This window comes from Oncorhynchus mykiss, chromosome 17 (genome assembly GCF_013265735.2).
Source record: "Oncorhynchus mykiss isolate Arlee chromosome 17, USDA_OmykA_1.1, whole genome shotgun sequence".
NCBI lineage: Eukaryota > Metazoa > Chordata > Actinopteri > Salmoniformes > Salmonidae > Oncorhynchus > Oncorhynchus mykiss.
In genome coordinates, this window is record NC_048581.1 from 8688653 (window position 1) to 8706231 (window position 17579).

Genomic DNA, 17579 nt, shown 5'->3' on the forward strand with positions numbered 1-17579 from the left:
CCGGTTCCCCCTTCTCTCCCATTGGTCCAGGTCCACCCACAGCCCCTGCCCTCCCAGGCTGACCAATGGCACCGGCTGACCCTGGGGGACCCCTCTCACCACCGGCCCCCTGCAGAGAGAGACGGGCGGGGGGGGATTTACATATGTAAATTATACATCTTCACACTGCCTGTCTGGGGTCTGTGTTGGCAGATGGAGAGAGAGGAAGTGTCTGTCTGGGGTCTGTGTTGGCAGATGGAGAGAGAGGAAGTGTCTGTCTGGGGTCTGTGTTGGCAGATGGAGAGAGAGGCAGTGTCTGTCTGGGGTCTGTGTTGGCAGATGGAGAGAGAGGAAGTGTCTGTCTGGGGTCTGTGTTGGCAGATGGAGAGAGAGGAAGTGTCTGTCTGGGGTCTGTGTTGGCAGATGGAGAGAGAGGAAGTGTCTGTCTGGGGTCTGTGTTGACAGATGGAGAGAGAGGAAGTGTCTGTCTGGGGTCTGTGTTGGCAGATGGAGAGAGAGGAAGTGTCTGTCTGGGGTCTGTGTTGGCAGATGGAGAGAAAGGAAGTGTCTGTCTGGGGTCTGTGTTGGCAGATGGAGAGAGAGGAAGTGTCTGTCTGGGGTCTGTGTTGGCAGATGGAGAGAGAGGAAGTGTCTGTCTGGGGTCTGTGTTGGCAGATGGAGAGAGAGGAAGTGAGGAATAGAGAGAGAGGACAGATGTAGAAGGAGAGGAGAGAGGACTCACTATAGCTCCTGCTGCTCCGACTGGTCCTTCACCTCCTTTCAGACCAGCAGGACCCTGGGGAGAACACACTGCTATCATACCATCACAGGATCTGTGTCTGTGTATGTGTCTGTGTCTGTCTCTGTGTGTATCTCTGTGTCTCTGTGTGTGTCTCTGTATATGTCTCTGTGTATGTCTCTGTGTATGTCTCTGTGTCTGTGTGTATGTGTGTTACCATGCCCCCGGCGGCTCCTCTGCTGCCTCTGAAGCCCCTAAGTCCTGGAGGACCAGCTTTCCCAGAAGTCCCTCCTGTGCCCGGGTCGCCCTGGAAACAACAACAACAACAGCTCTGATTGGTGGAACGCTCATGAGGTCAATTGAACTTACCAATGAAGATGATTCTTGTAATGACTGGTAATGGTGATTATCGGGGTGAAAACAATGATGATTCATAATGATGATGATGATGATGCTGACGAAGAATCACCTTAGCTCCCTCCTTCCCGGCGGCGCCAGGTAAGCCCTGCTCTCCCGGTACGCCAGGTGACCCGGGGTGACCTCTGTCTCCCAACGACCCGGTCTCACCTGATTTACCCTGCAGCAACCAATCAGGTTAGCGAGAACACAAACAGACCAATCAGGTTAGAGAGAACACACATAGCAACCAATCAGACTCACCTGTGGCCCCACAACACCTCCTGGACCTGGGGGTCCCGTCTTTCCTTGGAAACCCTAGAGAGAGAGAGAGAGAGAGAGAGAGAGAGAGAGAGAGAGAGAGAGAGAGAGAAAGAGAAGAGATAGACATTAGTGGATGGATAGGTGTAATTAGGTAACTTCTTGTGACCTCTAACCTCTACTCACCGGCTCTCCTCTCTGACCTGGATGACCCGGAAGTCCATCTTTCCCCGCTGGACCCTACACACACACACACACACAGGAAGGGACATCACAGTAACACAATTCAACATCCTGTTACACCACAATGACAGCAGAACTGAGTGTCCTCAATAGTACTCTTTTGTGTGTGTGTGTGTGTGTGTGTGTGTGTGTGTGTGTGTGTGTGTGTGTGTGTGTGTATGTGTGTGTGTGTGTGTGTGTGTGTGTGTCACTCACGTTCGGTCCCTTGGGTCCTGATTCCCCGTTCCGTCCTTGTGGCCCTTGAGGCCCCTAGACAACACATAAATGAATCAATCAAACAGTCAATCAGTTAATTAATCAAACACTTATCCAACCAATCAAACGTGTAATTCAATCAAATTAAGCAATTAGCAAGTTAGCCAGTTAACAAATCAACCAATCAAACACTTACACAACCAATCAACCAGTCAACAAATATACTAATTAACAAATCAGCCAATCAACTAATTAATCAATAAACCGATCAATGAGGCATGACGTTCCTGTCCTTACCCTGTCTCCAGTTGGTCCATTGGGTCCATCATGTCCAGAGGAGCCCTGTGACAGACAGCACGGAAAACAGACAAATCAAATACAATTGTGTTGGTCTCATAGACATATTTAACGAGTGTTACTGCGTGTGTAGCGAAATGCTTATGTTCCCAGCTCCGACAGTGCAGTAATATCTAACAATACAAAGCAATACACGCAAATCTAAAAAGTATAAGAATGGAATCAAGAAACGTAGAAATATTAGGACGAGCAACGTCCGAGTCGGGAATATAAATCTATATGTACAGAATGTGTTCAGACCCCTGGACTTTGTCCACATTTCGTTACGTTACAGCCTTATCCTAAAATGGATTTATTTTTTAAAATCCTCAGTAGTCTGCACACAACACCCCATAATACCCAATAATGACATCACAATACCCTATAATGACATCACAATACCCTATAATGACATCACAATACCCTATATTGACATCACAATACCCTATAATGACATCACAATACCCTATAATGACATCACAATACCCTATAATGACATCACAATACCCTATAATGACATCACAATACCCTATAATGACATCACAATACCCTATATTGACATCACAATACCCCATAATAATAAAGTAAATAATAAATAAATAAACAGGTTATGAGAAATGTTTGCAAAATGTATAAAAGTAAAATATAAAAATACACGTATTTACATAAGTATTCAGACTCTTTGCTATGAGACTAGAAATTGAGCTCAGGTGCATCCTGTTTCCATTGATCATCCTTGAGGTGTTTCTACAACTTGATTGGAGGAGTCCACTTGTGGTAAATTTAATTGATTGGTCATGATTTAGAAAAGCACGCACCTGTCTATATAAGGTCCCACAGTTGACAGTGCATGTCAGAGCAAAAACAATGCCGTGAGGTCGAAGGAGACAGGATTGTGTTCAGATCTGGCTCAGGCTCAGATCTGGGGAAGGGCACCAAAACATTTCAGCAGCATTGAAGGTCCCCAAGAACAAAGTGGCCTCCATCATTCTTAAATGGAAGAAGTTTGGAACCACCAAGACTCTTCCTAGAGCTGGCCGCCCGGCCTAACTGAGCATTCAGGGGAGAAGGGCCTTGGTCAGGGAGGTGACCAAGAACCCAATGGTCACTCTGACAGAGCTCCAGAGTTCCTCTGTGGAGATGGGCGAACCTTCCAGAAGGACAACTATCTCTGCAGCACTCCACCAATCAGGCCTTTATGGTAGAGAGGCCAGACGGAAGCCACTACTCAGTAAAAGGCACATGACAGCCCGCTTGCAGTTTGCCAAAAGGCACCTAAAGACTCTCAGACCTATGAGAAACAAGATTCTCTGGTCTGATGAAACCAAGATTGAACTCTTTGGCCTGAATGCCAAGCGTCACGTCTGGAGGAAACCTGACACCATCCCCATGGTGAAGCATGGTGGTGGTAGCATCATGTCTGGAGGAAACCTGACACCATCCCCATGGTGAAGCATGGTGGTGGTAGCATCATGTCTGGAGGAAACCTGACACCATCCCCATGGTGAAGCATGGTGGTGGCAGCATCATGCTGTGGGGATGTTTTCAGCGGCAGGGAGACTAGTCAGGATCCAGGGAAAAATGAACAGGGCAAAGTACAGAGATATCATTTTTAAAATTGGATTTGCTAAAATGTCTAAAAATCAGTTTTTGCTTTGTCATTATGGGGTATTGTGTTTAGATTGATGAGGGAGGGGAGAAAACATTTAATACATTGTAGAATTACGCTTTAACAAAATGTGGAAAAAGTTAAGGGGTCTGAATACTTTCCGAATGCTCTGTATTCAATTATAGAATGCTATACAATATACTATACTATTAACTTATAGAATGCTATACAATATACTAAACTATGAATTAATAGACTACTATGCTGTATACTATACTATAATCTTATAGAATACTATACTATTAACGTATATAATACTATACTATATACTATTAACGTATATAATACTTTACTATATACTATTAACGTATATAATACTATACTATATACTATTAACGTATATAATACTATACTATAATATTAATCAGTGTGACTGAGGTTATGCTCCAAATGGCATCCTATTCTCTATGTAGTGCACTAATCAAAAGTAGTGCACTATAAAGGGAATAGGGTACCCTTACCAAAGGCACTCTATTCTTTGTGTAGTACACTACTTTTTAGGGTGCCTTTTAGGGATGCACACTGTGTTACTGCTGGATAGAGAGATTATGATGACCTCATAATGATTAGAATGGGTTGAACTCTGACCTTTCCCCCAGTCTTCCCCGTTGGTCCCTTGGCACCCCGGCCCCCACGCACCCCCTGCAGGAAAAACAACAGTATTACACACACAGATAAACACGCATAGGCAGAGACAAACACACACACACACACACACACACACACACACACACACGCGTACACACACAGATAAACACACATAGGCAGAGACAAACACACACACACACACGCGCGCGCGCGCACACACACAGATAAACACACATAGGCAGAGACAAACACACACACACGTACACACACAGATAAACGCGCATAGGCAGAGACAAACACACACACACACACACACACACACAGACAGTACTCACACACGTACACACAGACAGTACTCACACACGTACACACAGACAGTACTCACACACGTACACACACAGACAGTACTCTCTCACACACACACACACACACACACACACACACACACACACACACACACACACACACACACACACACGTACACACACAGACAGTACTCACACACACACACACACAGACAGTACTCTCACACACACACACACACACACGTACACACACAGACAGTACTCACGTTAGGACCCCTCTGTCCTGCACTGCCTGCTTCCCCCCCGGGACCCTGTGGAAGAGAAAACAGGACAGACCGTTACCATGGGTACACCATACAGCCCGTTACCATGGATACACCACTGAGTACCTGACAATATACTGTATACTGTACCTGACAATATCTTGTACCTGACAATATACTGTATACTGTACCTGGCAATATACTGTACCTGACAATATACTGTACCTGACAATATCCTGTACCTGACAATATACTGTATACTGTACCTGGCAATATACTGTACCTGACAATATACTGTACCTGACAATATCCTGTACCTGACAATATACTGTATACTGTACCTGGCAATATACTGTACCTGACAATATCCTGTACCTGACAATATACTGTATACTGTACCTGGCAATATACTGTACCTGACAATATCCTGTACCTGACAATATACTGTATACTGTACCTGGCAATATACTGTACCTGACAATATCCTGTACCTGACAATATACTGTATACTGTACCTGGCAATATACTGTACCTGACAATATACTGTACCTGACAATATCCTGTACCTGACAATATACTGTACCTGACAATATACTGTACCTGGCAATATACTGTACCTGGCAATATACTGTACCTGACAATATCCTGTACCTGACAATATACTGTATACTGTACCTGACAATATAATGTATACTGTACCTGGCAATATACTGTACCTGGCAATATCCTGTACCTGACAATATACTGTACCTGACAATATCCTGTACCTGACAATATACTGTACCTGGCAATATACTGTACCTGACAATATCCTGTACCTGACAATATCCTGTATACTGTACCTGACAATATACTGTATACTGTACCTGGCAATATACTGTACCTGACAATATACTGTACCTGACAATATCCTGTACCTGACAATATACTGTATAGATGAATGTAGATGAATAATGTAGGGTAAGTAACATTATATAAGGTAGCATTGTTTAAAGTGGCTAGTGATATATTTACATCATTTCCCATCAATTCCCATTATTAAAGTGGCTGGAGTTGAGTCAGTGTCAGTGTGTTGGCAGCAGCCACTCAATGTTAGTGGTGGCTGTTTAACAGTCTGATGGCCTTGAGATAGAAGCTGTTTTTCAGTCTCTCGGTCCCAGCTTTGATGCACCTGTACTGACCTCGCCTTCTGGATGATAGCGGGGTGAACAGGCAGTGGCTCGGGTGGTTGATGTCCTTGATGATCTTTATGGCCTTCCTGTGACATCGGGTGGTGTAGGTGTCCTGGAGGGCAGGTAGTTTGCCCCCGGTGATGCGTTGTGCAGACCTCACCACCCTCTGGAGAGCCTTACGGTTGAGGGCGGAGCAGTTGCCGTACCAGGCGGTGATACAGCCCGCCAGGATGCTCTCGATTGTGCATCTGTAGAAGTTTGTGAGTGCTTTTGGTGACAAGCCGAATTTCTTCAGCCTCCTGAGGTTGAAGAGGCGCTGCTGCGCCTTCTTCACAATGCTGTCTGTGTGAGTGGACCAATTCAGTTTGTCTGTGATGTGTATGCCGAGGAACTTAAAACTTGCTACCCTCTCCACTACTGTTCCATCGATGTGGATAGGGGGGTGTTCCCTCTGCTGTTTCCTGAAGTCCACAATCATCTCCTTAGTTTTGTTGACGTTGAGTGTGAGGTTATTTTCCTGACACCACACTCCGAGGGCCCTCACCTCCTCCCTGTAGGCCGTCTCGTCGTTGTTGGTAATCAAGCCTACCACTGTTGTGTCGTCCGCAAACTTGATGATTGAGTTGGAGGCGTGCGTGGCCACGCAGTCGTGGGTGAACAGGGAGTACAGGAGAGGGCTCAGAACGCACCCTTGTGGGGCCCCAGTGTTGAGGATCAGCGGGGAGGAGATGTTGTTGCCTACCCTCACCACCTGGGGGCGGCCCGTCAGGAAGTCCAGTACCCAGTTGCACAGGGCAGGGTCGAGACCCAGGGTCTCGAGCTTGATGACGAGCTTGGAGGGTACTATGGTGTTGAATGCCGAGCTGTAGTCAATGAACAGCATTCTCACATAGGTAATTCCTCTTGTCCAGATGGGTTAGGGCGGTGTGCAGTGTGGTTGAGATTGCATCATCTGTGGACCTATTTGGGCGGTAAGCAAATTGGAGTGGGTCTAGGGTGTCAGGTAGGGTGGAGGTGATATGGTCCTTGACTAGTCTCTCAAAGCACTTCATGATGACGGAAGTGAGTGCTACGGGGCGGTAGTCGTTTAGCTCAGAGTGAAGTGTTCTCTCATTTGTGTCTGGAAGTAGAAAGTAAGCTAGCCAACGTGTTGGCCAGTTAGCTCGGGTGCTTGACTGCCGTTGTGAGGTCAGAATGCTCGGATCAACCCTACTCCTCGGCCAGAGCTGCCAGTGTTGCCGCTCTGAACCTTCCGAGAGTGAAACACTCTGAACGCTCTGAACGCTCCTAGAGCGAAACACTCTGAATGCTCTGAACGCTCCTAGAGCGAAACACTCTGAATGCTCTGAACGCTCCTAGAGCGAAACACTCTGAACGCTCCTAGAGCGAAACACTCTGAACGCTCCTAGAGCGAAACACTCTGAACGCTCCTAGAGCGAAACACTGTGAATGCTCCTAGAGCGAAACACTCTGAATGCTCCTAGAGCGAAACACTCTGAACTCTCCTAGAGCGAAACACTCTGAACGCTCCTAGAGCGAAACACTCTGAACGCTCCTAGAGCGAAACACTGTGAATGCTCCTAGAGCGAAACACTCTGAATGCTCCTAGAGCGAAACACTCTGAACGCTCCTAGAGCGAAACACTCTGAACGCTCCTAGAACGAAACGCTCTGAATGCTCCTAGAGCGAAACACTCTGAACGCTCCTAGAGCGAAACACTCTCAACGCTCCTAGAGCGAAACACTCTGAACTCTCCTAGAACGAAACGCTCTGAACTCTCCTAGAGTGAAACACTGAACGCTCCTAGAGCGAAACACTCTGAACGCTACTAGAGCGAAACACTCTGAACGCTCCGAGAGCGAAACACTCTGAACGCTCCTAGAGCGAAACACTCTGAACGCTCCTAGAGCGAAACACTCTGAACGCTCCTAGAGCGAAACACTCTGAACGCTACTAGAGCGAAACACTCTGAACGCTCCTAGAGCGAAACACTCTGAACGCTCCTAGAGCGAAACACTCTGAACGCTCCTAGAGCGAAACACTCTGAACGCTACTAGAGCGAAACACTCTGAACGCTACTAGAGCGAAACACTCTGAACGCTACTAGAGCGAAACACTCTGAACGCTCCTAGAGCGAAACACTCTGAACGCTACTAGAGCGAAACACTCTGAACGCTCCTAGAGCGAAACACTCTGAATTTATGAACGGACAATCTGATAACGCTCTGAATTTAGGAACGCCCAGAGTGCACTCTGGCACTCCAGATTGAATGTATGAACACCCCCTATGGTAAAGCCTCCCTCTACTACTCACCCTCTTCCCCTTCTCTCCCAAAACGCCAATAGATCCAGGAAAACCATCCGAACCCTGTTGGGATTGACACACACAGAAACATTACTGCTACGATCAAACAATGTGTTAGCCTTCTCTGTGTTAACTGACATGTATATTGGTTTACTTGATATATTAACTCCTCTCACCTTCGGCCCTTTTTGTCCAGGATACCCCGGTAACCCTGGAACTCCCAGTTTACCCTGAGAGAGAGAGAGAGAGAGAAAGAGAGAGAGAGAGAGAGAAAGAGAGAGAGAGAGAGAGAGAAGGGGGAGAGAGAGAGAGAGAGAGAGAGAGAGTGAGAGAAAGAGAGAGAGAGAGAGAGGAGGAGGAGGAGGAGAAGAGAGAGGAGGAGGGAGAGAGAGAGAGAGAGAGGAGGAGGAGGAGGAGGAGGAGAAGAGAGAGGAGGAGGAGGGAGAGAGAGAGAGAGAGAGAGGAGGAGGAGGGAGAGAGAGAGAGAGAGAGAGAGAGGGAGAGAGAGAGAGAGAGAGAGAGCAGAGAAGATTGAGTCTTCTGGAAATGTTGACTTCATGTAACTTTTTGTTTAGCTCAGTGGGACAGCGCAGACAACAGTGGTTCAAAATCGTGTTCAAACACGCCCCCCCCAACCCCCTTCCTCCCGTATACACACACCCCATCTGTGTACCACCTACCTTTTCTCCAGCGATGCCCACGGCTCCAGCCTCCCCCAGGGGTCCAGCCTGTCCTTTAGGTCCTTCAGGACCATCCTCTCCCCTGGACCCTGGGACCCCGTTGTCACCCCCGTCACCTTTCAGCCCCATCTCTCCCTTAGAGCCGGGGAACCCATCCTCACCCTACAACCCGGAACAGGTCAGAAACACAGAGATGGGTAAAATACACAGAGATAACTCAGGGGTAGAGATGTGTAAAACCGAGGTTAACTCAGGGTAGAGCTGGGTAAAACACAGATAACTCAGGGTAGAGCTGTGTAAAACACAGAGATAATTCAGGGTAGAGCTGGGTAAAACACAGAGATAACTCAGGGTAGAGCTGTGTAAAACCGAGGTTAACTCAGGGTAGAGCTGTGTAAAACACAGAGATAACTCAGGGTAGAGCTGGGTAAAACACAGATAACTCAGGGTAGACCTGGGTAAAACACAGATAACTCAGGGTAGAGCTGTGTAAAACACAGAGATAATTCAGGGTAGAGCTGGGTAAAACAGAGATAACTCAGGGTAGAGCTGGGAAAACACAGAGATAACTCAGGGTAGAGCTGGGAAAACACAGAGATAACTCAGGGTAGAGCTGTGTAAAACACAGAGATAATTCAGGGTAGAGCTGGGTAAAACACAGAGATAATTCAGGGTAGAGCTGGGTAAAACACAGAGATAATTCAGGGTAGAGCTGGGTGAAACACAGAGATAATTAAGGGTAGAGCTGGGTAAAACACAGAGATAATTCAGGGTAGAGCTGTGTAAAACACAGAGATAACCCAGGGTAGAGCTGGGAAAACACAGAGATAATTCAGGGTAGAGCTGGGTAAAAGACAGAGATAACTCAGGGTAGAGCTGGGTAAAACACAGAGATAACTCAGGGTAGAGCTGGGTAAAACACAGAGATAACTCAGGGTAAGGCTGGGTAAAACACAGAGATAACTCAGGGTAGAGCTGGGTAAAACACAGAGATAACTCAGGGTAGAGCTGGGTAAAACACAGAGATAACTCAGGGTAGAGCTGGGTAAAACACAGAGATAACTCAGGGTAGAGCTCGGTAAAACACAGAGATAATTCAGGGTAGAGCTGGGTAAAACACAGGGATAATTAAGGGTAGAGCTGGGTAAAACACAGAGATAATTCAGGGTAGAGCTGGGTAAAACACAGGGATAATTAAGGGTAGAGCTGGGTAAAACACAGAGATAATTCAGGGTAGAGCTGTGTAAAACACAGAGATAACCCAGGGTAGAGCTGGGAAAACAGAGATAATTCAGGGTAGAGCTGGGTAAAAGACAGAGATAACTCAGGGTAGAGCTGGGTAAAACACAGAGATAACTGAGGGTAAGGCTGGGTAAAACACAGAGATAACTCAGGGTAGAGCTGGGTAAAACACAGAGATAACTCAGGGTAAGGCTGGGTAAAACACAGAGATAACTGAGGGTAAGGCTGGGTAAAAGACAGAGATAACTCAGGGTAGAGCTGGGTAAAACACAGAGATAACTGAGGGTAAGGCTGGGTAAAACACAGAGATAACTCAGGGTAGAGCTGGGTAAAACACAGAGATAACTCAGGGTAGAGCTGTTTCTCTCTCACCTTCTCCCCTTTGCTTCCCTTCATTCCTCTAATTCCGTCCGCTCCCTGTGGCAGAGACAGATAATACACACTTAGAATGGAACCCAGAGACAGAGAATACACACTTAGAATGGAACCCAGAGACAGAGAATACACACTTACAATAGAACACAGAGACAGAGAATACACACTTGCAATGGAACCCAGAGACAGAGACTACACACTTAGAATGGAACCCAGAGACAGAGACTACACACTTAGAATGGAACACAGAGACAGAGAATACGCACTTACAATGGAACCCAGAGACAGAGAATACACACTTAGAATGGAACTCAGAGAGAGAGAATACACACTTAGAATGGAACCCAGAGACAGAGAATACACACTTAGAATGGAACACAGAGACAGATAATACACACTTAGAATGGAACCCAGAGACAGAGAATACACACTTACAATGGAACACAGAGACAGAGAATCAGAACAAACAGAATGGAACACAGCGACAGAGAATACACACTTAGAATGGAACACAGAGACAGAGAATACACACTTAGAATGGAACACAGAGACAGAGAATAAACACTTACAATGGAACACAGAGACAGAGAATACACACTTAGAATGGAACCCAGAGACAGAGAATACACACTTAGAATGGAACCCAGAGACAGAGAATACACACTTAGAATGGAACCCAGAGACAGAGAATACACACTTACAGGGACCCAGAGACAGAGAATCAGAACAAACAGAATGGAACACAGAGACAGAGAATCAGAACAAACAGAACGGAACACAGAGACAGAGAATCAGAACAAACAGAACGGGACACAGAGACAGAGAATCAGAACAAACAGAACGGAACACAGAGACAGAGAATCAGAACGGAACACAGAGACAGAGAATCAGAACGGAACACAGAGACAGAGAATCAGAACGGAACACAGAGACAGAGAATCAGAACGGAACACAGATTTAGAATGTACCTTCACTCCTCTTGATCCTGGATAGCCTATAGGCCCCTGGACTCCTGGTGGGCCCTATACACACACAGAGACACATCAGTAACATCACACACACACACACACACACACACACACGCACACAAACACACACACACACACACACACACACACACACACACACACACACACACACACACACACACACACACACACACACACACACACACACACACACACAGTGACAGGCTTACCGGTAGTCCCTTCTCTCCTGGAGTCCCCTCTCTCCCTGGGTGACCCTGTAGACACGAGGACAAGATAATATGGATGAGAGCGAATATGTGTGTGTGTGTGTGTGTGTGTGCGCGTGTGTGTTAGCGCGTGTGTGTGTTTGTGTGTGTATGCAGTACTCACGGTAGGTCCATCATTCCCAGGTAGTCCCTGTGTGTTAGTGTGTGTTAGCGTGTATGTATGTGTGTGTGTGTGTGTGTGTGTGTGTGTGTGTTAGCGTGTGTGTGTGTGTGTGTTAGCGCGTGTGTGTGTTTGTTAGCGTGTGTGTGTGTGTGTGTGTGTGTGTGTGTGTGTTAGTGTGTTAGTGTGTGTGTATGCAGTACTCACGGTAGGCCCATCATTCCCAGGTAGTCCCTGTGTGTTAGTGTGTGTTAGTGTGTGTGTATGCAGTACTCACGGTAGGTCCATCATTCCCAGGTAGTCCCTGTGTGTTAGTGTGTGTTAGTGTGTGTTAGTGTGTGTGTATGCAGTACTCACGGTAGGCCCATCATTCCCAGGTAGTCCCTGTGTGTTAGTGTGTGTTAGTGTGTGTTAGTGTGTTAGTGTGTGTGTATGCAGTACTCACGGTAGGTCCATCATTCCCAGGTAGTCCCTGCAACCCTTTCTTCCCTTGGGGCCCCTGAGAGACAAAGCCATTTTAATTACAAGTATATGTTGTCATACATTAATTACAACCTACACCTTTAATTTATCTCATCATATCATACGTCATGTAAAGTATATGTTGTCATACATTAATTACAACCTACACCTTTAATTGATCTCATCATATCATACGGCATGTAAAGTATATGTTGTCATACATTAATTACAACCTACACCTTTAATTGATCTCATCATATCATACGTCATGTAAAGTATATGTTGTCATACATTAATTACAACCTACACCTTTAATTGATCTCATCATATCATACGTCACGTAAAGTATATGTTGTCATACATTCCTGTGTTTTGGCATGTTCCATATACAGTTGAAGTCGGAAGTTTACATACACCTTAGCCAAATACATTTAAACTCAGTTTTTCACAATTCCTGACATTTAATCCTATTAAAAGTTCCCTGTTTTAGGTCAGTTAGGATCACCACTTAATTTTAAGAATGTGAAATGTCAGAATAATAGTAGAGAGAATGACTTATTTCAGCTTTTATTTATTTCATTTACATTCCCAGTGGGTCAGAAGTTTACATACATTCAATTAGTATTTGGTATAATTGCCTTTAAATTGTTTAACTTGGGTCAAACGTTTCAGGTAGCCTTCCACAAGCTTTGCACATTAAGTTGGGTGAATTTTGGCCCATTCCTCCTGACAGAGCTGGTGTAACTGAGTCAGGTTTGTAGGCCTCTTTGCTCGCACGCGCTTTTTCAGTACTGCCCACACATTTTCTATAGGATTGAGGTCAGGGCTTTGTGATGGCCACTCCAATACCTTGACTTTGTTGTCCTTAACCCATTTTGCCACAACATTGGAAGTATGCTTGGGGTCATTGTCCATTTGGAAGACCCATTTGCGACCAAGCTTTAACTTCCTGACTGATGTCTTGTTGCTTCAATATATCCACATAATTTTCCTCCCTCATGATGCCATCTATTTTGTGAAGTGCACCAGTCCCTCCTGCAGCAAAGCACCCCCACAACATGATGCTGCTTCACGGTTGGGATGGTGTTCTTCGGCTTGCAAGCCCCCCCCCCCTCCCCCTTTTCCTCCAAACATAACGATGGTCATTATGACCAAACAGTTCTATTTTTGTTTCATCAGACCAGAGGACATTTCTCCAAAAAGTACGATCTTTGTCCCCATGTGCAGTTGCAAACTGTAGTCTGGCTTTTTTATGGCGGTTTTGGAGCAGTGGCTTCTTCCTTGCTGAGCGTCCTTTCAGGTTCTGTCGATATAAGACTTACTTTACTGTGGATATAGATACTTTTGTACCTGTTTCCTCCAGCATCTTCACAAGGTCCTTTGCTGCTGTTCTGGGATTGATTTGCACTTTTCGCACCAAAGTCTGTTCATCTCAAGGAGATGCATCTCCTTCCTGAGTGGTATGACGGCTGCATGGTCCCATGGTGTTTATACCTGTCACGTTCTGACCTTTATTTCCGTTGTTTTGTATTTATTTAGTATGGTCAGGGCGTGAGTTGGGTGGGCAGTCTATGTTTGTTTTAGTATGGTCAGGGCGTGAGTTGGGTGGGCAGTCTATGTTTGTTTTAGTATGGTCAGGGCGTGAGTTGGGTGGGCAGTCTATGTTTGTTTTAGTATGGTCAGGGCGTGAGTTGGGTGGGCAGTCTATGTTTGTTTTAGTATGGTCAGGGCGTGAGTTGGGGTGGGCAGTCTATGTTTGTTTTTCTATGTTTTGGGGCATTTCTATGTTTTCGGCCTAGTATGGTTCTCAATCAGAGGCAGGTGTCATTAGTTGTCTCTGATTGAGAATCATACTTAGGTAGCCTGGGTTGCACTGTTTGTTTGTGGGTGATTGTCTATGTTAGTGGCTTGTGTCAGCACAGGTCTCATTTTGTAGCTTCACGGTCGTATTTGGTTTATTGTTTTCGTTACTCTTTTGCATAGTGTTCAGTCTTTCTTTATTAAAGATTCACCATGGACACTTACCACGCTGCGTATTGGTCCTCAGATCCATCTCGCCTCTCCTCTTCAGATGAAGAGGAGGACGGCCGTGACAGAATCACCCACCAACCAAGGACCAAGCGGCGTGGTAGAAAACAGCGACGACAGCAGCAGCAGCAGCAGCAACAACAGCGGCCGGTATCACAGGACTCCTGGACATGGGAGGAGATACTGAACGGAGAGGGACCCTGGGCACAGGCTGGGGAATATCGCCGCCCCAAAGCAGAGCTGGAGGCAGCGAAAGCTGAGCGGCGGCGATATGAGGAGGCAGCACGGCAGTGCGAAAGGTACGAGAGACAGCCCCAAAAAATTTTTGGGGGGGGGCACACGAGGGGTGGAGCTAAGCCAGGTAGCAGACCTGCGCTCACTCCTCGTGCTTATTATAAGCAGCGCGATACTGGGCAGGCGCCGTGTTATGCGGTTAAGCGCACGGTGTCGCCAGTACGTGGCCATAGCCCGGTGCGCTATAGGACAGCCCCCCGAGAGTGTCATGCGAGTGCGGGCATCGAGCCAGGGCGTATGGTGCCTGCTCAGCGGGTCTGGTCGCCGGTACGCAGTTTTGGTCCAGGGTATCCTGCGCCGGCTCTGCGTGCTGTGTCTCCGGGGCGCTGGGAGGGTGCAGTACGTCCTCTGCCTGCGCTCCGCTCGTGCCGGGCGAATGTGGGAATGGAGCCTAAGGGAGAGGTGCGTGTAGTAAGCACTAGATCTCCCGTGCTTACCCACAGCCCGGTTCAACCTGTGCCTGCACTCTGGAGGGTCCGGGCTAGAGTGGTTATCCAGCCTGGGGAGGTGGTGCCAAGGTTGCGCACCAGAGCTCCAGTGCTCCCCCACAGCCCGGTCCTTCAGGTGCCTCCTCCTAACCCCAAGCCTCCTGAAGGGCTCCCCAGCCTGGTGGTACCTGTGGCAGCCCCACGCACCAGGCTGTCTCTCTGTCTCCTCCCTGCAGGTGGTCCTGTCTGTCCGGCGCCGCTGCCGGAGTCTCCCGCCTGTCCGGCGCCGCTGCCGGAGTCTCCCGCCTGTCCGGCGCCGCTGCCGGAGTCTCCCGCCTGTCCGGCGCCGCTGCCGGAGTCTCCCGCCTGTCCGGCGCCGCTGCCGGAGTCTCCCGCCTGTCCGGCGCCGCTGCCGGAGTCTCCCGCCTGTCCGGCGCCGCTGCCGGAGTCTCCCGCCTGTCCGGCGCCGCTGCCGGAGTCTCCCGCCTGTCCGGCGCCGCTGCCGGAGCCTCCCGCCTGTCCGGCGCCGCTGCCGGCGCCTCCCGCCTGTCCGGCGCCTCTGCCGGAGCCTCCCGCCTGTCCGGCGCCTCTGCCGGAGCCTCCCGCCTGTCCGGCGCCTCTGCCGGAGCCTCCCGCCTGTCCGGCGCCTCTGCCGGAGCCTCCCGCCTGTCCGGCGCCTCTGCCGGAGCCTCCCGCCTGTCCGGCGCCGCTGCCGGAGCCCCTCTGCCCAGAGCAGCTGTCTCTCTGTCCCGAGCAGCTGTCTCTCTGTCCCGAGCAGCTGTCTCTCTGTCCCGAGCAGCTGTCTCTCTGTCCCGAGCAGCTGTCCCTCTGTCCCGAGCAGCTGTCCCTCTGTCCCGAGCTGCCCCTCTGTCCAGTGGGGTCATTGAGAGGGGTGGTCATGCTGAGAAAGCCACGGAGGCGGACAATAAGGCGGACTAAGACAATGATGAAGTGGGGTCCGCGTCCCGCGCCAGAGCCGCCACCGCGGACAGACGCCCACCCAGACCCTCCCCTATAGGTCAAGGTTTTGCGGCCGGAGTCCGCACCTTTGGGGGGGGGGGTACTGTCACGTTCTGACCTCTATTTCTGTTGTTTTGTATTTATTTAGTATGGTCAGGGCGTGAGTTGGGTGGGCAGTCTATGTTTGTTTTTCTATGTTTTGGGGCATTTCTATGTTTTCGGCCTAGTATGGTTCTCAATCAGAGGCAGGTGTCATTAGTTGTCTCTGATTGAGAATCATACTTAGGTAGCCTGGGTTGCACTGTTTGTTTGTGGGTGATTGTCTATGTTAGTGGCTTGTGTCAGCACAGGTCTCATTTTGTAGCTTCACGGTCGTATTTGGTTTATTGTTTTCGTTACTCTTTTGCATAGTGTTCAGTCTTTCTTTATTAAAGATTCACCATGGACACTTACCACGCTGCGTATTGGTCCTCAGATCCATCTCGCCTCTCCTCTTCAGATGAAGAGGAGGACGGCCGTGACAATACTATTGTTTGTACAGATGAACGTGGTACCTTCAGGTGTTTGGAAATTGCTCCCAAGGATGAACCAGACATGTGGAGGTCTACAATTTTTTCTTCTGAGGTCTTGGCTGATTTCTTTTGATATTCCCATGATGTCAAGCAAAGAGGAACTGAGTTTGAAGGTAGGCCTTGAAATACATCCACAGGTACACCTCCAATTGACTCAAATGATGTCAATTAGCCTATCAGAAGCTTCTAAAGCCATGACATAATTTTCTAGAATATTCCAAGCTGTTTAAAGGCACAGTCATCTTAATGTATTTCAACTTCTGACCCACTGGAATTGTGATACAGTGAATTATAAGATAAATAATCTGTCTGTAAACAATTGTTGGAAAAATTACTTCATGCACAAAGTAGATGTCCTAACCGACTTGCAAAAACTATAGCTTGTTAACAAGAAATTTGTGGAGTGGTTGAAAAACTTCTGACTTCAACTGTACGTTGACATACAGTATCACATACATTCTGTGTTGGCATGTTCACAACCTACCCCTTGACTTTATCATGTTGAATATGGTAGGACAGTCCTACCTTTGACATGTTTAATATAGTAGGACAGTCCTACCTTAACTTTAACATGTTGAATATGGTAGGACAGTCCTGCCTTAACTTTATCATGTTGAATATGGTAGGACAGTCCTACCTTAACTTTCACATGTATAATATGGTAGGACAGTCCTACCTTAACTTTAACATATATAATAAGGTAGGACAGTCCTACCTTAACTTTGACATGTA

The 17579-nt window shown here is 47.6% G+C and overlaps 1 protein-coding gene across 1 annotated transcript in view; it reads right to left on the reverse strand.

The window, feature by feature from the left end:
- LOC110510793 (collagen alpha-1(XI) chain) overlaps positions 1-17579 on the reverse strand; it is an 87386-nt gene that overhangs the window by 16728 nt on the left and 53079 nt on the right. The window contains exons 24-40 of the mRNA XM_036948801.1: positions 12549-12602; positions 11947-11991; positions 11717-11770; positions 10746-10790; positions 9132-9293; positions 8628-8681; positions 8461-8514; positions 4978-5022; positions 4407-4460; positions 2111-2155; positions 1814-1867; positions 1562-1615; positions 1379-1432; positions 1188-1295; positions 936-1025; positions 722-775; positions 2-109 (exon numbers count right to left, since the gene is read on the reverse strand). Of these exons, the coding sequence (XP_036804696.1) occupies positions 2-109; positions 722-775; positions 936-1025; positions 1188-1295; positions 1379-1432; positions 1562-1615; positions 1814-1867; positions 2111-2155; positions 4407-4460; positions 4978-5022; positions 8461-8514; positions 8628-8681; positions 9132-9293; positions 10746-10790; positions 11717-11770; positions 11947-11991; positions 12549-12602 (1134 nt within the window). The remainder of the gene's footprint in view (position 1; positions 110-721; positions 776-935; positions 1026-1187; positions 1296-1378; positions 1433-1561; positions 1616-1813; positions 1868-2110; positions 2156-4406; positions 4461-4977; positions 5023-8460; positions 8515-8627; positions 8682-9131; positions 9294-10745; positions 10791-11716; positions 11771-11946; positions 11992-12548; positions 12603-17579) is intronic.